The sequence below is a fragment of the Doryrhamphus excisus genome, chromosome 14 (genome assembly GCF_030265055.1).
Source record: "Doryrhamphus excisus isolate RoL2022-K1 chromosome 14, RoL_Dexc_1.0, whole genome shotgun sequence".
NCBI lineage: Eukaryota > Metazoa > Chordata > Actinopteri > Syngnathiformes > Syngnathidae > Doryrhamphus > Doryrhamphus excisus.
In genome coordinates this window covers 10,100,800-10,124,496 of record NC_080479.1, presented here as the reverse complement: position 1 = coordinate 10,124,496, position 23,697 = coordinate 10,100,800, and the positions used below count along the sequence as shown (strand labels likewise).

General features: G+C 43.0%; 3 protein-coding genes across 4 annotated transcripts in view; 2 read left to right on the top strand and 1 right to left on the bottom strand.

Moving 5' to 3' along the window:
• The window catches only part of col22a1 (collagen, type XXII, alpha 1), a 47,191-nt gene extending 30,455 nt beyond the window's left edge, over positions 1–16,736 (top strand). The window contains exons 66-73 of one of the 2 annotated variants that reach the window (XR_009119200.1): positions 102–1,799; positions 4,029–4,377; positions 5,366–5,453; positions 6,723–6,798; positions 12,652–12,744; positions 14,398–14,534; positions 15,451–15,591; positions 16,589–16,736. The gene's annotated coding sequence lies outside the window, so the exon portion shown is untranslated. Of the gene's footprint in view, positions 1–101; positions 1,800–4,028; positions 4,378–5,365; positions 5,454–6,722; positions 6,799–12,651; positions 12,745–14,397; positions 14,535–15,450; positions 15,592–16,588 lie in introns of those variants that run through there. The other variant, XR_009119201.1, reaches the window with a different exon arrangement.
• LOC131101469 (collagen alpha-3(IX) chain-like) lies at positions 166–18,045 on the bottom strand. The gene is made up of 38 exons (XM_058046668.1): positions 17,909–18,045; positions 14,972–15,048; positions 13,268–13,339; positions 12,965–13,094; positions 9,023–9,419; positions 8,877–8,957; positions 7,131–7,148; positions 6,846–6,935; positions 6,721–6,756; positions 6,324–6,395; positions 6,213–6,257; positions 6,097–6,132; positions 5,991–6,014; positions 5,863–5,916; positions 5,541–5,612; positions 5,065–5,103; positions 4,893–4,949; positions 4,756–4,809; positions 4,631–4,684; positions 4,403–4,456; positions 4,279–4,332; positions 4,143–4,196; positions 4,006–4,059; positions 3,873–3,926; positions 3,733–3,786; positions 3,573–3,617; positions 3,268–3,321; positions 3,142–3,195; positions 2,123–2,176; positions 1,976–2,047; positions 1,856–1,891; positions 1,736–1,780; positions 1,625–1,657; positions 1,363–1,509; positions 1,217–1,271; positions 942–1,136; positions 783–869; positions 166–694 (listed from the first exon to the last, which is right to left on the bottom strand). The coding sequence occupies exons 1-38, from the start codon at positions 17,935–17,937 to the stop codon at positions 489–491; spliced, it is 2,844 nt and encodes a 947-aa protein (XP_057902651.1). The 5' UTR covers positions 17,938–18,045; the 3' UTR covers positions 166–488.
• The window catches only part of fam135b (family with sequence similarity 135 member B), a 71,479-nt gene continuing 64,385 nt past the window's right edge, over positions 16,604–23,697 (top strand). Inside the window, exons 1-5 of the mRNA XM_058046656.1 lie at positions 16,604–16,757; positions 17,178–17,239; positions 19,292–19,395; positions 19,483–19,579; positions 20,642–20,835. The gene's annotated coding sequence lies outside the window, so the exon portion shown is untranslated. The remainder of the gene's footprint in view (positions 16,758–17,177; positions 17,240–19,291; positions 19,396–19,482; positions 19,580–20,641; positions 20,836–23,697) is intronic.

Genomic DNA, 23,697 nt, shown 5'->3' with positions numbered 1-23,697 from the left:
TTGGCCATATTTGGAGACAATATTGACTTCTCTTTGTAACCATGCAACAGCCAATTATATCCTGGCTAACCTTTCAATGTGTGTTTGACTCTTTTCCGTAGGGTGAAAAAAGGCTCTTCATGGGGATCTTGAGGTATGCGACACTTTGAAAAAGAACATGGCTTTATTGTGTTGGTGGAAGAAAAACATTGCTGCCATCCTACATTTGAACAAAAGCACACTTCAGGTTGTATTTGTGAAGTTTTGTCTTCTAACTGGCTCAGTTAGTCTATCGGGTGAGCTTATTAAGAATGATTAATTCATAATTTTACCATTTGCATTTGTTTGGGCGTATGCAGCTCAGTCATGGTGCTGCAAGGCAGTAGCAGCTGTCTTTTTAGTATACATCACAAAATATCTATACAATTTCTACAGTTGTGTGTGTGTCTCTCGTGTCGTTTAGATCCACTTCGGTCGGAGAACTCCTTTCCAAAACTGGAACTCGTGTCTCACTTGTGTTTGTAAACAGCAGACTTCTTCCCGCTGTACATGAAAAGAGGTGGTGGGTTTCGGTTCATACAGGTGGATGGGTCACAAAGGCCCGGCGGACCAGAAGGACCCCTCGGACCAACCGCTCCCGGGATGCCGGGAGTTCCTTGTTCACCAGGCTCTCCGTTTTTGCCGTCCTTTCCCACACCGGGAGCACCTGGGACACCTGAAGGTGGGAATGACATAAATGGATAACCATTGTCATAAGCAAGTCTTCAGATTTCATTCTGTACTGCCTTGTATGGAAATCTTACCTGGTGCACCCGGTGGACCCGCGCTTCCTTTAATCCCAACGCCGTCCTCTCCCTTATCTCCTTTATCTCCCTTGTCTCCAGTATCGCCTGCAGAGAGGAGCCAGATATAATAAGATACTATTGTTTACACTTTTAACAGCAGAGAGATTTAATATGGACCTTTCTTTCCTGGTGCGCCTGGAAGACCAAAGAACCCTGGATGACCTTTGGGACCCATCACCCCCTGAGCTCCTGGAGGTCCCGCCGCTCCTTCGGCTCCAGCAGGGCCCGGTGGTCCCGCCGGTCCTGGGATACCAGGGGCACCGAGGGCAGCTGGCCTCTTGAGGAAATCTTTCATGAATTCTCCTAATTGTTCTACATGAGGATGAAACAAAGTGTTGGCTCAAATCCAGCGATCTCAGTGATTCATCAAGGTTTGAATGTATAAATCCTACCTTCAACGACAGCTGAACACATTTCCCGGAGCTTCTCGTCACTAACTTTAGGGCCCTGTGAGAATACAATGGAGTTTTAGATCTTAACCTCACATCAAATCTAAAATAAAGCATATTTTAGAAGAGGTGTTGGAGTGAGAACTTACCGGCAGACCTCTGGGTCCTGGTGCTCCTGGTAATCCTGGTTCTCCCTCCAGCCCTCTTGCTCCCATCGGACCAGCCAGACCTTCATGACCTGGCTGACCTGGTCTGCCTTCTGCCCCGGTAGCTCCTCTGAGACCCTTGGCTCCAGGCTGAGGATGATAAATGAAATCCTGCTACTGTATGTTCATGTACTGTATAGATTATGTATGGTAGTCCCATTCATTGTTTTAATGTGCTGTTCATGCTAAGCATCAACCTATTTACCTCTCCTTTATTTCCAGGAATACCAGGAGGGCCCTAAAAGAGAAAAGGGAGAAGACATTTACAAAAAAAGGTTGTTTCAAGGTTATTGAAGCAAACGTAAGTTCAGCATACCTGGTCTCCCTTGACTCCAGGATCTCCGGCAACACCTGTATCTCCCTACTCATCAAAGAACAATGTAAGTATTCTCATCTAACTCCTCAATAACAGCACATCCTGAGAAAAGAGACTTACCAAGCTTCCCTTTGGTCCCATTGGTCCCATTGGTCCCTGGAAAGAAAGACGTTTTAGCTCAAACATTTCAGCTCTGCGCGTTTATAGGGTGGTGCTTTAGGATGAACCTACACCACTAACCTCATCACCCTTGTGTCCAGTGTGGCCCTTCATTCCTTGGGCGCCAGTGTCGCCTTTTTCTCCTTTCTCTCCCTGTCACAACCACATCATTTCACAGCATTTTATTTACTTTTACCAATCGCAGCTCTACAGATAGAAAAATCTCACCTCGATTCCTGGAGGACCTGCAGGCCCAACTGGCCCTTGTTTCCCTGTTTCACCCTAAAAAAGTTATCAGACCAAGAATCAACAATAGAAATTGGTTTTAAAAATGTATGCCTGGACTACACATATAAAACCCTGTCTCCCTCGCTTGCAACACCCCTTTCAGCATGCAAGACAAGTATCTAAAGCAGGTGTCTCAAACACGCGGCCCGCGGGCCAAATGTGGCCCGCAGGACACTAGTTTGTGGCCCCCGCCTTGATATGAAAGTTTAATGTTAGTGCGGCCCGCGCAAGTTTGATATGGATGCTGTATGGTATCATGTACCCAGAAATTTTTTTTACGTTTGATTAATGTTCATGTTAAAGGTTAAATAACTGTTAATAGTTAACCTCCCTATCCGTGTGGAAGTGGTAAGTTTTTGGCTATTTAAGTTTAAAGGAAATAACTTGAAGGCTACCGTTTAGGTCGCTAGCTCTAGTTTGCGAGTTAGCATGTGTCTCAAGACCTTGCAGTTGCGCAATATGTTAAAAAAAAAAGGATAAATGTGACTATAGTCGTGTTTTGTCATGTCTACAGGGCTCTAATAATGCTTTGTTCATTTTAATCTGAAAAAAATAATTTGTCTACCCACCAACTATATGTGGTTTCTTAAGTTTTTATTATTTGCCGTTTTATTATTATTATCATATTTATTTATTACTGATTGATTGATTTTCTTTATTCTTGATTTGTTTATTTGTTTTTCATCTTATTTTATGCAGAAAAATAAAAATTAAGATATTTGAGAACAGTGGAATGTTTTATCAGAGCTTTTCTTGTAGAAAATTGAAACCAAAGCAAAGTTTATTCATTTTTCTGTTTTTAATAAATGTTTTTTTAGTAAGTAAATTGTAAGTAAGTAAATTGAGTTTGAGACCCCTGATCTAAATAATCTTTTTTTAATCACTCTTTCATATATTTATTGTGTATTGCAACTTTTTGTCTTATATTTGGGTCAGTAAGGTAATTCATTGGTACTTACCGTTGACCCTTTGTCCCCTGGTTTCCCATCTTCTCCAGGTGTACCAGCATCTCCCTGTATAAAAAACAGACTTAGAACATAGGCATACACTGATAAACATGAAATGTCCAAATTGACAAATCTTACATTTTTGCCTGGCAGTCCGACAGGCCCGATGGCTCCTTCAGTACCAGTGTCACCCTAGACATAAGATGGATGCCTTTTAAATGATTATGTTGGTCATACAGAGTTTGTAGCCTCTTGTTGCCTGAAGAAGTCCTCCACACGCTTAGACACCCACAGCGATTTTATTCAGATGAAAAGCATGTGGAGGACTTTCAGCCTCGAGCAGATAATCATTGCATACATACGTATTTACAGTATGTATTTTATAAGCAATATTAGTAAAGTCAAATGGAATAATGGACACTAATAATAAATTAAAATGATACCTTTTCACCAGGAGGTCCTACTACACCCTGCTTCCCAGGAAGCCCCTTTGGAGAATAAACATTAAAACATTATAAAAATACATGAATTTTGGCAATATAACATGCCTTTTACTAAGCTTAACCAATGCTGTTTTCTGGTATATCTATGAACTTGACTTACCGGAATACCCACAATCCCCCTGATACCGACTGCCCCAGTTGTGCCAGGCTGTCCCTGTAGAGTATTTTAAGACCAAACATACGGTGTGCTCAGAAGTCACTTTTGCAAGCTATATGTTAATATTATAGTGATGACAAAACCTTAGCACCATCCGCTCCAGGAATGCCGTCAATGCCATTTTTGCCTGCCTCTCCCTGCCATGACAAAGCAAACAAGTCAAACATGTTTTGGTAAAAATGCAGCGGCAGAAGAGTCCGATCCATTCATACTTACAACATCTCCCTTTTCTCCTTTAGGACCCTGCTCTCCTTGAGGTCCAATAGCTCCCTAGTGACCATCATTGTGTCAATACGTCATATTTCAATTGGGAAATGATATTTTTTAAAATGGCCGTCAATGGGAACACTGACTTCATCACCCTTTGGTCCCTCCAAGCCTTGGCGTCCACGCACTCCCTCCACACCCTGATGGGACAACCTCAATAAGCACTTCCTGACGCTGATTTCTTGTACTAAACACCCAAGCTGATCATGTGAAGATTCTTACTGGAGATCCAGGTGGGCCTGTGGGTCCTGGGACACCATTAAACCCTGGAGGACCCTGGGACACATCGAGAAAAAAATCCTCAGCTTTCACTTTATAAATGTAAGCAATCTTAATTCCAACTTACGATGTCTCCTTTCTCTCCCGTTGCACCAGGAAATCCAACAGACCCTCTTTGACCCTGATAGAAATATCACATAAGTATATACGTGTGTAAAATAGTGAAAAAATTGTATATTATATTATATGTATATTATAATAAATAATAATAATAATTAAAAAATAATAAAAAATAATTAAAAAATAAAATAAAAATGATAAATAAAAAATAGCAAGGATAGGAAAATAGCCCTACGTCGTTTCCCATGCGACCTGGCAGACCCTGAGGACCCTGTGGTCCTGTCTCCCCCTGTGGAAATATTCCACAAAGTCACATGATTGCATTCAGACATGTTGCATTTGGTAAAACTTTACCGTTACCTTTTCTCCGGGTATTCCATCTTTTCCATTTTCACCTGCCAAACCTTTGTGTCCCTGAGTAGACATCCCATAGACATCCCATAATCAAATGTAGAGGAATTTATTCATTGATCAGTTATAGCAGTACAATGGCTCACCTTCATGCCTGGTAGACCAGCCAGTCCTTGAGGCCCAGCAGGACAGGCTGCAGGACACTAGAAATATCGATGAAATATACTTACATAATTCAATCAAATGACACAATCCCAGCCACAACTGATCTTTTTAGCCACGCATGCAGGAAACCAGGGCAGAAAAAAAAACACTCACAGCTTCCCCACTTTCCTCACCAGTAGCACCAGGCGGCCCCTACAAACACAGTTATAAGTCATATCCAAAACATCCAAAGGCGCTTTAGATGTTTTGTTTCGACAAAGATGCAACACCAGGAAGAGGGATTCCCACAGTGGTAAAGCAAAGAAAAGGCGTAGGCATCAGCAACCAAGGTTAGACACTTAACTAATCCAGTTTAAAGCCACTTATTGTACTTGTATACCCACATATAAGACAACTGATAGTAGATATTTGATGACTCTACTTCATTGTTTTAACAATTCTTCTTTTGCTACAGGTCTCCAGGTGTGTGTGAGTGACAGGAAGAAAGGCTCTGACTCGCTTGGCGCCATGTGACGACCTGTCCTTTTCAGACATTTTCCTAGGTAATGATACAGTCTTATATTTGAGTGAATTTGGTACTTGCTGTACCATCAACACCCTCAAAAGAACAACAATCTGGCTCTGCGTACCACCGGACCCGGTGGACCGGGAGGCCCTGGAGGTCCTGGGTTTCCGTTCTCTCCTCTGGGTCCAGGTTGGCCCTACAAATGTAAGACATTCAGTATGTCAATAAAACATTTGATACTGGATGAGAGTAGCAGACTAACACATGATGCAATATTTCGGTCATATTGATACAGCGATTGTGTGATAATCAATATATTGGAAGAAAGGCATGTACAATAGGTTGATACCATGTACCATTTCAAGTATCACAGTATCTAGCCTTCATTCCCATCCAGTATGGTCATTTTATCCCCTCACCGTGGGGGGTTTAATTTAAAATCTGACCTCAGGTCCAATATTTCCTTCATCTCCGGGTATTCCTGGTTTCCCTGGTGGTCCCTGTCAGAAACATGAACTATCAGCAACAGGAGATTATATGCAGAGGTTCCAACAGCGCAGCAGTGTACACGTACAGCAGGTCCTTCACTTGCTGGGCCCTGTGAAGACACAATATTGAAGACATTGACTTGACTTAGAGGCTTAATGGGCAACTGCATAAAAAAAAAGGTGTTCACTCACTGGAGGACCCGCAGGCCCGGGGAAGCCAGGGAGTCCCTAAAAGATCCATACAGACAGATTAGTGTCGTCAACAACAACAACTTGGAAGATTCTAAATAGATTTAAATGCGCCTTACTCGCTCGCCCACTGCCCCTCTTGGACCCATTGGGCCAGGAGAACCCTACAGACCATGAAAATGCCATATTAGATTATCATGAAGCCGATAGCAATGAAGGGTGTTGCTTACATCAGATCCTGGTAGACCTGGTAGACCTCGCTGCCCAGGAAGTCCAATTTCCCCCTGCTCTCCTTTGCTGCCCTGACAAGCAAACACAACAGTTATATATTCAGCCACAGTGAACATAAATCATTTTTCTCTTCTTGTTTAAGACTAGAGAAATTAGACTATATAGACTGCAATTAGTACTTGTCTACCGCCAGGTTCTGCTAAGGACCGGAATCAGTGCTGCAGTTCTCAAAACAGTTTGAGCATCCATTCTGTTGTGTTTGAAAGACGAGCGTCATATCGTGTTTAGAAGCCATCACTACAGTTTATCCCACTTTGAAATGGTTGAAAGGTTTACTGCTGAGAGTTGGAAGACCGCGCCAACATCTGTAGGAGCATTTATTTTTTTTGTACTTACAGGAGCACCCGGGCTGCCAGGAGCCCCCGGAAGACCCTTTGAGAGAAGATAAAACAGTCAATCCACACCATGAAGCCCGTAAGTAGGAGACAATAACATGGTGGTATTCATAAGTGAATGCTTACATCCCGTCCATCTCTGCCGTTTTCTCCTGTGGCGCCACGAGGACCCACAGGGCCAGGGGATCCAGGGGGGCCTTGGACTGATTTGTCAGGCTAGGACAGGAAATGGACAGTCAGTAGTGGAAAGTTCATGTGGTTACTTACATCAAATATAATATAGTTTATGAATGGTTGAACCAAAGCCACCATCGCTGAATTAGATCTAGAACAAAGCAAATGAGGCAATCAAGCAATTCAAGCAGATTAGCAAAAAAAAAAAAAAAATAGAATAGGTAAAGAGATAAATACCTCAGCATTGGCATACATCTGAAGGAGTCAGAGAAATAAGAACAAAATTGCAGCGTTAGTGGAAGTAGTCACCCCGACATCACCATAAGCAGCACAAGCGCACCTGCTAAGAATCATGGCAGTGAGTTCTCATCATGCTGTCATTTCCATACACACGGCCCATAGTATGAACACCCCCCCATGTTAACAGCCAACCCCGGCTGTGAACATGGTAGCCTGCAGCGCATCGGCCAATTGCAATAGGATATGCTCACCGGTTAATGCCATGGGAACTCTTTGCAGTACACGTTCAGCCTTCATGACACGTATCCTCTTGTTAATGTGCCCAAAATGTTGCACCAAAAGCATGAAGTATATTGCTGCTCCACGCGCTAACATGCATGCTCCCCGCATGGGACGTTAAGCACTACAGTATGTTTCATTCACAGCATGATGTTTCTCAAACATGGCACACATGCTCTTGAAAACGTTACAGTTTGCCGTAAAAATAGGCATTTAACCAAAGGCTAATTTTCTACTAATTACACTGCAGTTTTATGTACAAAAATCTCACAAACATACCTTATCATTCTGTGGTTTGTATTTGTACTATACAACCTACCATTTGTTACAAATTAATTCTATATTTTAAAAACCTTTAGGGTTAGGGTGTCCAAAATGTGTCAAAAAATTTTAAATGACACACAAAGATGAAAAAATTACTTCTAAAAAATGAGGACCCCCCAAAAATTGTCTGGGGGGTCAGAACATATATTTAACACACACTATTTTATGCTTATAATATTCCTTGAATTATTTGTCAAATTTTATCTGTAAAAGTGTTATACTATCAGCTGTATGTTCTCATGTCCCTTTTTTCAGGACTTTAAACACTTTAAACATCAGACCACATCAAAATATGTAATTTAATTTGACAATTTTGTGTTTTTTACTAAATAAGACATCCGACTTGCAAGTCATGTTGCCAGTTTTTATGTTCATTCATTCATTTTCTACCGCTTATCCTTACGAGGGTCGTGGGGGGTGCTGGAGCCTATCCCAGCTGTCTTGGGGCGAGAGGCGGGGTACACCCTGGACCGGTCCCCAGCCAATCACAGGGCACATATAGACAAACAACCATTCACACTCACATTCATACCTATGGACAATTTGGAGTGGCCAATTAACCTAGCATGTTTTTGGAATGTGGGAGGAAACCGGAGTACCCGGCGAAAACCCACGCATGCACGGGGAGAACATGCAAACTCCACACAGAGATAGCCGAGAGTGGGATTGAACTTGGGTCTCCTAGCTGTAAGGTCTGCACGCTAGTTTGTATAGAGTAGAACTACTTAGAAAGCAACCGGCGGGCCGGATTCAAACACTTGGTGGGCTGTTTGTGGCCCCCGGGCCGTAGTTTACCCACCCTTGCTTTACACAGTATGTAATGGCTTACCTTTGCTAGTTTAGCAAAAATGCTAGTTTTAATGAGCCCCATATGGCCTTTGCAGTTGTGGAAAAGCTGTGGTACATTCCATTTCTGGCTGAGGTTGAATGAAATAGTAACCACAGCTATTAGGAATTACCAACATCATGCAGACCGACTTTGCCAACCAATTAAGATCTCGGTGATCAGAGTGTCGGTTGCCTCATCCATCCCAGCATCTACCACTTTGTTTCCACCCAGCATGCAATGGGCCCACTGTGTGTGACTAAAACCACAAACCGCATCAGATGCTGAGCACATCTGAGTCACATGTCCTGTACCTCAGTGGCAGGCAGCTCGTTGCAGCTCTCTCTCTGGGCTCTCTTTGGGTCACAGTGAATCAGCATCCACTGCAGCTCAAACTGTGAAAGGACAAGGTTATCCTCCGATTCCACACCAGTCTTGACAGCTTGTACACACTGCTCACCACTACGGATGCTTCGGGATCAGTATCCAGCCTTCCGATCAGGGTGTCTCCTTCTGTGTTAATGGGACCTTTGCCCTTGATTGGCTTCTGGTCCACAGGCTGGCAATCTACATAGAGCGTGACCATGTCGCGCTCGACGCCGATCATCACCTTGTGCCACTTGGTGTTGAAGAGCACGGACAAGCCGGGGAAGGTGACGGTCTGGAGGCTGCCGTCGGGGCCCGTCAGGAAGTACTCCAACGCCTGCTGGTCTCCATTCAGCCTCATGCCGGCTTGTTTGCGGCCGTCCTCGTCCACGATTTGCCAAACGTTCCACACTTTGTTCACCGTGTTCTTGATCATGCGGAAGGTCACCATGAAGGAATACTCGTCAGGGAAACCGCGGGGAAAGTTCAGCCTAGGATAGTGGAATTAGCTCAAGTCGATGTCGTACTGAACATTCCAAAACATTGTTACAGGTATACAAGTCAATTTATTAAGGAACGGCTCGAGCTGGTTCATGCTTCTGTGTAGTTGTACTGCTGGTCAACGAGTCAACTCGTTAAGATACCATGATGCTGGTCAACGACTTGTCTTGTTAGCTTCCTTTGTTGCCCATGAATGGCAAATAAAGCGACACTGAGAGTGGTAGTGGAAGTCTGTGGGGAAGTCTTAAAGTGCGTCACAGACAGACAGAAAAGCAAGGTGACAATATGTTTCAGGAAACTATATCTGGCGTTATTCATTTATTGGTTAAAAAGGTTCTGGGGCGACACGGCGGTCTAGAGGTTAGCGCGCAGACCTCACAGCAAGGAGACCAGGGTTCAATTCCACCCTCGGCCATCTCTGTGTGGAGTTTGCATGTTCTCCCCGTGCATGCGTGGGTTTTCTCCGGGTACTCCGGTTTCCTCCCACATTCCAAAAACATGCTAGGTTAATTGGCCACTCCAAATTGTCCATAGGTATGAATGTGAGTGTGAATGGTTGTTTGTCTATATGTGCCCTGTGATTGGCTGGCGACCAGTCTAGGGTGTACCCCGCCTCTCGCCCAAAGACAGCTGGGATAGGCTCCAGCACCCCCGCGACCCTCGTGAGGATAAGCGGTAGAAAATGAATGAATGAATGAAAAAGGTTCTGTGGTGTTGATGCTAAAGGTTGCCGACCCCTGTGCTAACTCAAGTAGGTTTCTTGCACACAGCCCTTGTATTTGAGGTCATTTGATTGGTTAGGTGTATTCCTCGTGGTATTACGTCTACTGTGATGGCTTTTTGCTGTGCACATGTGCCACCTACCCACTAAGCGTCATGGAAATCAGTTGTATAGCTTATGTGTAATCCTGCTGATGAAAGAAAGTTTGTTGCACACAGCCCTTGTATTTGAGGTCCTTCGATTGCTCCGGTCTACCTTATGGTATTATGCCTGTTTCCAAATAGGATTTGTAAGCTAATATAGATTTAGTTGCATGACATTATATAATTATTCAGGTCATGGGAAAGACGTTGCCTCTCTCTTGGTGTAATTCAATCTTCCAATTACGCCAGCAGCTACTCTGTGAGTTTTTTTTAACGAGCCGGATTCACGGTAGGCGGTGAATTCAAAGATGGGCGCTGTGCCCCCCCTCCCAACCTCCCCCTTTTTTTACCGTCTTGTAAACAACAAAGGTGAGGCAATAAAAAAAGAGTTTCCTGTATCCCAATAAAACAAAGGGAGCTCTCTCTCCAGCTCTGCCTGAGGGGTTAGAAAGTTTCAAGCATGTGCTGCCTTTGCCCTGCAGAATGAAAAGGGGACCAGGCAGAAGGAGAACCTTGGCGACTTAAAAGTAGCAGCCCCTGGACGTGTGGAGGCAGTAAACACGTATTAGCATTCAGTGTGACGGTGCAGCCAGGGCGTTACATAACAGCTTCTGATCAGGCTGGCCTTGCAAAAGGATCAGCCCCGATGATGCACAATCTTTCATTATGTAAAGTGCCATTACCTGAACAGTCTTTCATTTAGATGATTTATGAAATAATGTATTACAGTAAAAAGCCTGCAGGGCTAATATGCATGGATATTCCCTCAATATGAAAGCACATGAAGGTTACACCTGTAGAATTAGTTGAGAGTTTGCTCTTTCAAATACAGAAAGATGTCTTCCAGAGACCTATATCACTAACCTTCTAATTCTCAAGTCAATTTTCCATTAAATTTTATTTATATAGTGCCAAATCACAACAGTTATGTCATGGCACTTGACACATGGAGGTCACATTCATACATACAAAGCAGAGAACCAACTGAAAACCCACATGAGCAAGCACTTGGCGACGGAGGCAAGGAAAAACTCCCTCTGGGGAAGAAACCTTGGACAGAACCCGGAGTCTCACCTTAATACTTTAAGGGCTTTAAGCACTTTAAATGCAATATGCTAATAAGTTCTATGTGAAGTATTTCCATAATGCCTCATATTAACTCACTAACATGATCCCCGTGTATAGACTGGTCATATATCTCATCTTGTTTCATATTATCTACATACTGTATTGTATATAACTCTGGAAAAACTGTTGATTTTGTTAATACTTGGATTGTTTATCTTGTTTATTTTTCTATATTGTGTATTTTGTACTGCTTAACTGACTCTGTACTCTTGCTGCTGTGCAATACAAATTTCCCCACTGAGGGACGAATAAAGGCTTATCTTAATCTTAATCTTAAAACCAAGGGTGATATCTTGAAAGATATCTTTCATATTTCCGTAATTTAATCTTTGACAAACATGGTAGACTTGCTGTTAAAAACCTTACATGTACCCACATCTAACGCGTTCATTTCTTTAAGACCGATGAGCTAAAAATGATTGTTATTTTAAATCTAAACCTCCATTTTGTCTGTTTCTCTGGACTATTTTGCATGTTTTGTACAAAATCCTACTAAATTCTGGTTAGAACAAACCAGCACACAAAATGTCACACTTAAAAAAATGATTAAAAAAATAAAAATCCAGTTTCTCTAATGAGTCTGAGCACTGGCCTGATTTAAAAAAAAAACAAAAAAAATCCAGTTTCTCTAATGAGTCTGAACACTGGCCTGATTTTTTTTTTTTTTTAAGCCGTGAGGCACAAACGAGCTAATCTGGACACGCTGCCAAGTCCACAACCTTTAATTACAAACTTGTGAAATTTTTACAGGAAGCCACTGATGTTGTCAGCACTGGCTATTTATTTCACTCTTCTTTCACGGCTTTGAAGGAGCACACGCAGCAGAGGATAAATCTTTACCAAGAAGAAGACGAGAGCCTGAGAATCTAGCAGGATTTCGTACTAAAACTTACTAAAGGACAGGTGAAAACATGCTAACTACTTGGCCACCGTCTGGCCTCAGGCCTGGGACAATAATACATAAAGTAAATGCATAATAAATACAAATCATTTTTCCGGGCTTATTATATGGCATGTGTGTCTGCTTTACTCGTCTCCCGCCTTCAAACAGACAGGAAGAGAGTTCACTCTGGGCATTGATTTCATTCCCTTGGCTCCATGGAACACCGAACACACAGAGTGTAATGACATTAGTAGATAATATATTGTCATATGTTTTTATATTTGTTGAATGTAGTACTTTTCTAAAAGTACTATAATGTTAAAATCCCTATATATTTTTCCCTCTAGGCACCACAGGGAATGTCGACATCCAACTCTGGAAACGTTGAAATGATGACGAACTACACAATCCCTGAAAAGAGTGCTTCTTCTTTTCTTCAGGTACTTAAATGCATCACGAACCATCCCTCTGTGGATGCCAAATATGTTCAGACAAGTTTTTTTTGCTACCAATTATTATGTGGCCGATGTTCAGTAACATCTGCAGCGGACCTGTAATAATGAAACACCTGCAGTAGTTCAGCACACGACATATAATACGACATCTTTCTGTGTCTTTATCGTCTCTCTGAAAGTCTCTCTCCACTGTGTTTGCACTTACATGGTCGGGATTTGGAAGTTGGCCTCCCGGTCAAGGCGGTAGGCCACCTGGAGGGGAGTAGAGCCGTCCACCTTCCTCACGCCTTTAAGGGGAATGACATCCAGCTGAAACTGGGTGATCAAATCGAAACCTACGGGAGTCATGGGAGGATGAGTACATGTAGATATTTTATTTATGTAGAAGCTATGAAGTTATGACAGAAAGCGAGTACTTTCTTTGGGATAGTTGATCTCCTCTAAGGCTGTTTAATGTCCTTACATAATCCTAAGTAACTAACTGATGTACAAAAATAGACTTTTCCACCTGGTAGATCATCTTGTCCGCCTCTCATGGGTGGGCAGACGGTGTCGCCATCCAATCGGTTAAAGTCCAGTTCTGGTAGGACAGAAGAAAAGTTGTGTACAAGGTTATCATTGCAGCCAACTTGTAGTGTTCATTTCATAGTATCACGTACATTTGATGTACGTGTTAGACATATGAATGTGGGTGGCGGAGCTCAGTGGCTCTGTGCTTGACAGTGCAACCTAAGCCAGAGTAGTCGATCACCGATATGCTGAGCTTTCAGCACAGAGCGCTATCAGAAGTGTATTGTTTGATACAGGGGTCACAGTTCGGAACATTCATTCATTCATTCATTCATTTTCTACCGCTTTTCCTCACGAGGGTCGCGGGGGTGCTGGAGCCTATCCCAGCTGTCTTTGGGCGAGAGGCGGGGTACACCCTGGACTGGTGGCCAGCCAATCACAAGGCACATATAGACAAACAACCATTCACACTCACATTCATACCTATGGACAATTTGGAGTGGCCAATTAACCTAGCATGTTTTTGGAATGTGGGAGGAAACCGGAGTACCCGGAGAAAACACACGCATGCATGGGGAGAACATGCAAACCCCACACAGAGATGGCCAAGGGTGGAATTGAACCCTGGTCTCCTGTGAGGTCGGCGCGCTAACCAGTTCGGAACAGATACATGTATTATTCATTCATTCATTCATTTCATTCATTTTCTACCGCTTATGCTCACGAGGGTCGCGGGGGTGCTGGAGCCTATCCCAGCTGTCTTGGGGCGAGAGGCAGGGTACACCCTGGACTGGTCGCCAGCCAATCACAGGGCACATATAGACAAACAACCATTCACACTCACATTCATACCTATGGACAATTTGGAGTCGCCAATTAACCTAGCATGTTTTTGGAATGTGGGAGGAAGCCAGAGTCCCTGAAGAAAACCCACACATGCACGGGGAGAACATGCAAACTCCACACAGAGATGGCAGAGGGTGGAATGGAACTCGGGTCTCCTAGCTGTGTGGCCTGCACGCTAACCACTCGGTCGCCATGCACCTTACATGTACTATTGCACCCCTAAAATAAATCCAATTTATCCCGGATATTATAACCACTGTTGGTGTTTTTGTTGTCCCACAGCCACCTAAAGAGACCTGTCTTTGTGGCGACTGAGTCAGCTCATCGACTGCGAGTGGCGTGGCCGTGGACGCGACACATCTGGAGGCAGTTCACAGATCCCACATAAATGCTGAGAAATGAGATCAAGTGGCGAGAAGGTATTTATAATCACATTTTTCCCCCCCACTAAACACTTATCAGACTGCACACTCAAGTTGTTAAAATGTTACAGTCTGCCGCTGTTTTACACCGGCAAAGCCAGTCATTAGTGTAACGAGCACGAGGGGGATCGTAATGAAGATGTCACATGGCGTCGCCGCGTGCACTCCAATTTAAAGCTGCACTCTTGCTTTATCCGCCGCTTCATATTAGATTTACAGATTCCCTACACAAGCGCAGACAATGGGGCTTGTTGTGATTGTCAGAAGGGACGTTTAATCTGATTTAATCCCGTGCACGACGCACACCAGCAAAGTGCGTCTGCTATTTTGGGCCTTTGCTTGGCGGGTTATGGTAAAGACAATGGCTTCATTAGGTACACCTGCACATGTACTGTAGTAAGAATGGGCTTTGCAGAGTGTGGCGGATGACTCACGTCCAAGTGCTGGCGCAAACAGGAACGACACAAGCGCCAAGTAGACAGGCGAGTATGTCACAACACACGGTTGCTTTCTGTGGATGAAGACACAAAACATCAGCGTGATTGTCTTGAAATCACTAACACATCACAGACATGACATACTTAAACCGGACGCTTCATTAAAGATTAAAGACGCACCTTTTTAATCAGGCTTTTAACTAATATTTTTAAACTTTTCTCATGTTTTTATCTTTTTAGTCATATTTTTTTGCTCTTAGTCTTCAGCTTTTAACTCCAGTGTTTTGTTTTTATCTTGTTAGTCATATTTTATGCTCTTAGTCTTCAGCTTTTAACTCCAGTGTTTTGTTTTTATCTTTTTAGTCATATTTTTTTGGCTCTTGCTCTTCAGCTTTTAACTCCAGTGTTATGTTTTTATCTTTTTAGTCCTATTTTATGCTCTTAGTCTTCAGCTTTTAACTCCAGTGTTTCCTCAGGGGGGGGTCCCTTCGACCCAGTCGGCTGGGGGTTCCTCCCTTTAATGTGGGGGTCCGCCCGTCTGTCGGAGTCGGGGGGCCCGGGTGCTGGTCCTCCGATGGTACGGCCTGCAGCTCCTCCCAGTGTGGACGGCCCCAAAGGTGGCGTTTCCTTGTTCCTCAGTGCCATGCCATGTCTCCCTACTGTGTGTGATTGTGTGATTGTGTGATTGCGTGCGTGTGTGGGTCTAGTATGGAGGGTGGGAAGGAGGGACTTTCTTTTGTTTCTTTGTTTTTTCCTTTTAATTGTGGAAATTGTTTTAATTCTGTAAAGCACTTTGTGTTGCATTTCTTTGCAGGAAAAGTGCTATACAAATAAAGTTGATTTGATTAGGTACAATATACGTAGGATTTGTCAAAAGCGTGACACTGCGTCGTAGAAAATGGATGAATGTGTGCTTTAATAATAGTGTAAATACCTACAGAACGTTTGACAACTATATAAACTAGCGCTTGTTTGGTTGCACGTTTGTTAGCGGACAGGCTACTTCCTGGTTCAACAAAGGAATGAACAATTTCTTTCAGTGAAAAAAAAATCTTAGAGAGCCTTATTTGTGCTTTTTTTTGCCAATCTGCCCGAAGACAGCTGGGATAGGCTCAAGCACGCCCGTCACCCTTGTGAAGATAAGCGGTAGAAAATGAATGAATGTCTGTTAGCTAGCAGGCTACTTCATGGTTAACAGAGTAGCTACATATAACTTAGGACCATACCACTTTTAGTTAGGGGAACTGTCCATTTTGATTACGTAACATAAATACAAAACCTATTAAATATTATATTACAGAAGTGAAAAGAATGATTCAGTTTGCACTCTTTTTCCTGTATGTTAGCTAGCAGAGTAATTCCTGGTTCATTAAGAATGACAAATGACAGTTAGGCCGTACCATTCTTTTATATTCTGCTCAATTTATTTTCTAGCGAGCAGCCTACTTCCTGGTTCATACACAGGACTCTACTATTTCGGGCATTTGGGCCAAATCCACCCTGAGATACAGACAGGATACTTTTATAAAAGGCTGCGTCTCATCCATCTGAGAAATGGCTGCGCTAGAGGTGACTGCAAGGGCGTAACTTCTGTCTGTGTAAACTCCTTTTCAGATGCGCGTTCGCCTCTTGAGTGAGTGAAATGTCAAAGAGGTGACTGATGGCTTCGTCAGCAGCAAGGACAGATGTCGGCCTCCAACGTTTACACCCTTAAAAGACGTCTTCAAAGGTCCCCTCGGGGTCTCACTGACTTTTTTTTTCCCAACACCAATCCATCTCTCAGGTACAAGCCAGCTGTCATGTCTTCATAGATGCAGCTTTTTAAAAAGCTTTTACATAAACCCATGCCATGGTGAGGTGTTAATAAGAGTGATCTATACTGAGCATTTATCTCACATTATTATCACATGGCAGTGAATGTGTAATATCCGGGGATGAAGACTTGTGAACAGAAGAATTCATATTCCATGCTTTAATTATGATGACCTGTGAGATTTCATACAGAATAAATGTGGAATTGCATTCGGTAGCTTCAGTCATATTCGGAATAAAACAGAAATTGGCATTGGGTATCTTAAGAAGTAATCTCTCGCAATGTTGTGGTTCCATCATGGCTCCATCTATCTGACTATGGCTTATTATTAGCAGTCAAAAAATATTCAAGACAAGTATTCTGAAGTGTCAGTAATTTTCCTTTGTTTAGACACGGCATTACATGAAATTATAGAGTTAAAAGAAGTTCTCCTCCCACTCAGTGTGGAAGTGGTAAGTTTTTGCCTTTGTTCTTCCCACTCCGTTTTAAACCCTGTCTTAAGTTCATTCATTCATTTTCTACCGCTTTTTCCTCACGAGGGTCGCGGGGGTGCTGGAGTCTATCCCAGCTGTCTTCGGGCGAGAGGCGGGGTACACCCTGGACTGGTCGCTAGCCAATCACAGGGCCTGTCTTAAGTTTAGAATACAATAAATAAATTGGAGGCTAACTCTAGTATTTTTTAGTATTTGAAGATTACCTTTTAAATAACAAAATATCCTTAATGCAACTGATTGGCAGTCATATAAACATGCAAAAACCGCTGTAATAAAAGCATGCACTTTGCAGAGCCACCAGGCCATGGCTGTTTTATAAGGTCACCCGAGGTTGCATCCACATTTATGCAAGTCCTTCACTGACGAGGTGAAGGTGATGCCGTAACACTGTAGCAGCTTGCAAAGAGCCTGCATCTTTTTATGTAACGACTAAGTCACATAATCAATGTCATGCCAGTTCCTATTATTCCTTACACTCTGCAAGTGTAACACAATGGAGTACTTCCCTCTTGTTTGGCATGTTTCCTGCTGCCTTTAAGCGGTGGGACATAAAATACTCAACTATTTCAGGTCATCATAAATATAAGTGATGACGAGCCTTGACATTGATCCAACAACGTTATTTACCTCGTCAAAGCAGAGGAGCGGAAGGCCATGTTTCGCTGACTCGATGGCGATGCGGCTACAGATGCTGGAGTAAAAAGTCAAAATTATAATCCCCCCCTTCAGCCGGGTCCTACCTGCACATGTTGAGGAGTGAGCGCGAGGAGCCGTGCAAAGGATGTTCAAGCATTTTCTGAGGCCAAATAAAAGTTTGCTTAATGGCCTCCCATTGGACAGGAGTTCTTGTGGAGGTGGTGTCAACATTTTATTACCGACACTTAAAAAGATGCTTGAGCCGCAGGGCCCGTGTGTGTGTGTGTGTGTGTGTGTGTGTGTGTAAACCACGACTTGTTCATTTTTCCCCCCTCCTCCTCTCTTTGGTGCCCCCTAATAATACGTGCACCCTGTGTGTAATTCTCTTAATAATTATCCTCATAAGGCTGCTAGTGATGATACGTGCATCAGTTTGGCTGAAGAATGCATGTTGTTATGTTGACGTGACATAGACCGCTCTGCAAGCTCTGATAAGATGAATTACAGGAGAGAGCCAAACAAAAAAGGACAAGTAGGAGTTGCTATAAAATACCTAAGCGAATGCCATTTGGGGTTTAAAAGCGTGTTTTGGTTCACAACAGCTGCTTCAGAGGAAAAGACATGTTGATTTTTTTTTTTAAAGGGTAAAATAATGACCACATTGGATGGATGCCATTGCATACAGACAAGACAGCTATAGACTTGGGAGCTGTAACGTTGATCATTTTGTTTTTCTTAGACTAATAGCCTAACGGGGCCACACGGTAGCCTATCGATGAGTCAGGAGATCTGGAAGATCTGGGTTCCAATCTTCGTAGGGACATCTCTGTGTAGAGTTGGCATGTACTCCTTGTTGGCATGTTTTCTCAGGGGACTCTGACTTCCTCCCACATTCCAAAAACATGCTAGCTTCATTGTTGACTCCAAATTGTTCATAGGTATGAATGTGAGTGTGAATGGTTGTTTGACTATATGTGCCCTGTGATTGGCTGGCCACCAGTCCAGGGTGTACCCCGCCTCTCACCTAAAGTTAGCTGGGATAGGCTCCAGCATACCCCTGCGACCCTAGTGAGGATAATTAGCATAGGAGGTAAGCTATAACGATGATGTTGCTGTGAAAATGGTACTGTAATGTAGCTCAAATACCTATGCCAGCATTGCTAATGTTTATATCCCTCTGTCCATAATTTTATGTTGTTACATGTGAATACAGGTGTGGTCAAACACAGCTCATTAGCATTAAAGCTACAGCATCAAGACTAGATTTGGACCAATAGACTATTGTGCCACCCTTGAGACTAACATAATTGTAAGTTCCAGAAGGCAGCAGGCAAAAACACAATGTATTTAAGTGTTTTTTTTTTTTTCCACCAGGCCCCATGACTTGCACACTCCTAGCGACGTTCCACCCTTGAGCTGGACTCCAGCTGGATCCTCTTGTTGGGGATGTCGGAGCACATTCACTGACACGCCGAATGGTACAATGTGGTTAGATTCATGCCGGCTTTAGATTTATTTTTAGCATTAGCACAAATGCCTGAAGCATCTTCTTCTTCGTCTGACAGCAACAGTTTGAAACCTGCTCCACCTCCACCTACAGGACTTAAGTGGAACAGCTAACAGTCAGTCGGAGTCTCTTCAGGCCGTCCTTGGATGTGTATGGTAAGTAGGAAATTGCCTAAAGTTACATTGTGGACATTCCAAGGTTAAACACTTCGCTTCTGGGTTGAGTGGAACTTTACTTGTTTGACCATAGAAATAGGAATTGCACTACAAATGCAATACAATAATAATACACTAGAAATAGATGTTCATGTATTTTAATATTGGAACGATATAAAAGGGCTTCATCGACGGATGTTATCATCCACTACTTTATTACTTTTGGATAGCACGGAAAACGGCGTCCTTGCGGCCTAACCTCTCAGAAAATTGTGTCAGGTTTATGTGGGAAAGAGAGAAGAGGAAAAAAAAAATCAATGGCGCTTCATCCTTAATCAAGAGTGCTGCGAGCCTATGGCGGAATGCCATGAGAGAAAAGCTGCAATTGACTTTGGCTTTTTAAGAGGAAGGTGAAGATGGGAGAGGGGTGTTAAAAAATGACAACATGATGCGTGACTGGCTTTAAGAACATAGAGTAGGCTGCCTACAAACGTCTTTTTAAGTGAATACTGTTGTTTTTTTATCCTTGTAGGGGCAGATTTGTACATCGTATGAATGTGAACCCAATATTCTTTTTTTCTGTTAAATATGACTACAATTGCATTGCATCAGGCGGATTTCTTAACTTTATTGTTACTCTATTCAAGTGACTTTGTGATCAGACTTCTTGTTACTGATGATGACTGATGGCTGTTTGTCCAACTCATCTCCCATGTTGATGTTTTCCAGGCTGCGTTAATGCATGGTTTGCGTCAAAGGTCCCTTTTTTGCATGGTAATTCCTTAAGGTTCACTTCAGCTTTTAGTGGGCTGGCTCTGCAGTCAGCTGGCTGGTTGGCTGATGGACAGAGTGCAGCAGCAGGACATTCACACACACACACACACACACACACACACCGACACACCGCCGTGTCTGCACGCTTTACTATTAATACTGCAGCCATGCACTCGTCTCTCCCTGCATGAACTGAAACCCTGGAGGCTGGAGGACAAAGGCAGATTAAACGCCCAAATTTGAAATCCCCCCCCCTCCTTTTTTCCTCCGGGATGGATTGATGAACAGCGATAGAGCACACGCCAGAGAAGGAAAGTGGGGGGACTGCAGTACACGCAGGGTCTGGATGAATAACCATGGCAACAGCAGCAGCAGCAGCAGCAGTCGCGGCAGCAGTGCAAGCCGAGATATAAACATTGCACAAGAGCGCATCCATCTGCATTTACTCACTGGATGGTCTCACTTCCTGGATCATTGCTAAGGTAAGGATGTCGGACTTTGCTCTGTCTGCACCGGTAGTGCTTGCTGTCTGTCTGTGTGTGTGTGTGTGTGTGTGTGTGTGTGAGGCAAGAAGCATGTGTTTGTACAGTACAGAAGAGACAAGGCTGCAGATGATGCTATGTGAAAGGGTCTTATAATCGACAATGATTCCAGAGGATTTATGCAGTACATCCTTACAATCTAAGCTAAGCATAGGTCTCCAATGAATGTGTTCAACTTCTTTTTGTACAGAGAGCATCACTGATAAAAAGAAGTCTAAGAGCTCCACCAAGACCAAATAATGTTATCTTCATTGCATATATGCCTGAATGTGTCATGCATAAATGCTACCTTTCACTGAGAAAAATGGGCAAAAAATATAGTTGCACTAAAATATAACATTAATAAGTTGCAGTACATCCGGACTTGGCTAAGTCGTTTTAGCATAACAGTGCTCACGAGCAAACTAGCGCACAATGGTACCCAATTGTTGATGATGCTAATTTGGGTCTGGAAACCTTCAACCCCTGAAATCCATTGATACATTTTGGATAGCATTCAGATATGTCCTTCAAAAAAGAAAAGTCTTTTCCTTTTTCCAGATCTGCACCACAATCACACGTTGCATCCTTCCTCAAAGTACTGTTTAGTACTTAGTACTGTTTTAGTAGGATTTATTTGCATCTTGTTGCCAAATGGTAAACATTCAATAGCATGAGAAAATGTGTGACAACTTTGGACTGTTACTCTTTATCAGCATTCACCAGCACTCATGGAACATAAACTGAAAAGCTGCACCTTTATCCAGTTCTGCACCAAAGGGAATGGTTCTTGCTTGATCCAGATCCTACCTTAGGATCCCTTGGAAATTCTGCAAGAAAAAATCCTTCCTGTTTTGAAATGCAGTATAATGCAAATGATGGAACAGCAGTTGTGCATGCTATGTCTACTATGCACACTATGATGTCTGTGATAACGTCAAGGCAGCAATGCGCCGCCATCCTCGTGACTGGAACAATGTTGTGTATCACGTTCATGTGCAGTGTGATGTTGGCCTTTGTGTGACTGCTTCGGCAGAAAGCACAAGATCATGTTGGAAAGAGCTGGAACAAATAGTCGCTATCATGCCCGTCTTAGCACATGACAGATGGAATGGCGCACAAACAAGTTTGCCAGGAGGCGAGAGTGACTTCAAGCTCTGGGGGTTCTACATTGAAGAAAATTCCTGTGGTCACGTCTATTTAACACTAACTCTTGATCACCACCAGGCAGTGTATTGGAATATTAGAACAGCAAAGAGCTTAATACGCCATCGGGGGAGGGGGTTTAGTGTGAGATTATGACATCACATGATTTCTGGCTCGGGTGTTTTCCTGCCAAGGACACATTGTCTCCATTCTCCTTTCTGGGAACGGCACAGCTTTTTTTTTTTTAATTCAGGTCTGTGTGTTTCCAGCATATTGAAGACAAACACAATTGGTGTAACCACAGAAGGGATGACCTCGGTGCCCCCTGGTGTAATTACAGCCCGGACTAAGCGTGTGTTTATTTAGTCTTCAGCTTTATCCAGACACCTGCACGAGAAAACCATTTTTGGCATGGTATAATAAGGCGTTGTTTAGGTAGTCTTTTTATTTAAGACTATTTGTTATTTTGCCTTGCAAGGCTGAAGAGCTGTGAGCATCATACTCAGACATTCCTAATGTTGTGCCACATTAAAAAACTGAAATAATTATTAGTTTTCAAACTGTTAAGGTCTCCATTGAAGCCGTCCTCATCAGTCTTGTCTTTTCATATTTCCTTAAGATTTCATTACAGCCCACAAATAGCAGCAGAACAGTGACAAGATATTATCTGATGTCGTCATCTTGCTTGGTCATCGTATCATGAAAGGCAGTACAAGTTATTAGAAGAGCATAAAGGGCCTTTGTTGTTGTTGTTGTTGTTGTCAGCGTGGGTGCTTTGTGACATAATTAACTTATTGAAGAATTTCAGGCTCGACCTAATAATAAAGCCAGATGACGTCTGAGTGCATGTGCATTATGTAATACGCACATTAGAGAGATGGATTGTTTTGGGGGGACGACCATTATGATACACAATGTTCAATCGACTCACCAGTGGCGACTTCAAGCAGCCAGAAAAATGAATGCTAATTACCGAAGAAAGAATGGACATCATTTTAGCCTGCCTCTGACACCAAGCTTCTATTCATAGGGGATGCAAGCCTATGTCAAAAACAAAACGCAGAGTCTGCGCAATGAGACAAAACTGTTGTGTTCAGTACATTTCCACATGAATGGTAGACTGACTATCATATGGGAATAACATTTTGACAGTTTAAAAGTGCTTGTAGTAAGCCCTACTGGGAACAAACCTGCAGAGATAGTGAGGATAAAAGGAACATTGGATAACCTTTGGTTTCTTGATTGATGATTTAATCATGGCCATTGGGGAAGAAGGGGCACGATAACCTGAAAGGAATATCGTGGTTTAATTGCATGGCTCTGATATGAACTGCAATTGCAGCCTGTAAAATTATTTCCAATATTGACGGTACAGGAACATTGGCTGAAATAAACACCAAAAATATATACATACAGATATAAAACACCTCAACTGGTCGGGCTCTCAGTCAGCAAGAATGTGTCATCCATCCATCCATCCATTTTCTATACTGCTTGTGCTCACTAGGGTCGATGTTTTTGCGGAAGTCAGGCAGCAGTGATAGATTTTTAGCACATTTGGTGCTCAAACAGGCGCAAGGTCAGGGGTGGGCAAACTTTTTCACTCACGGGCCACATTGGCTTCATAAAAATTTGGCGGCAGGACCTTCTATACACAGGCAGTCATCAAACAGAACA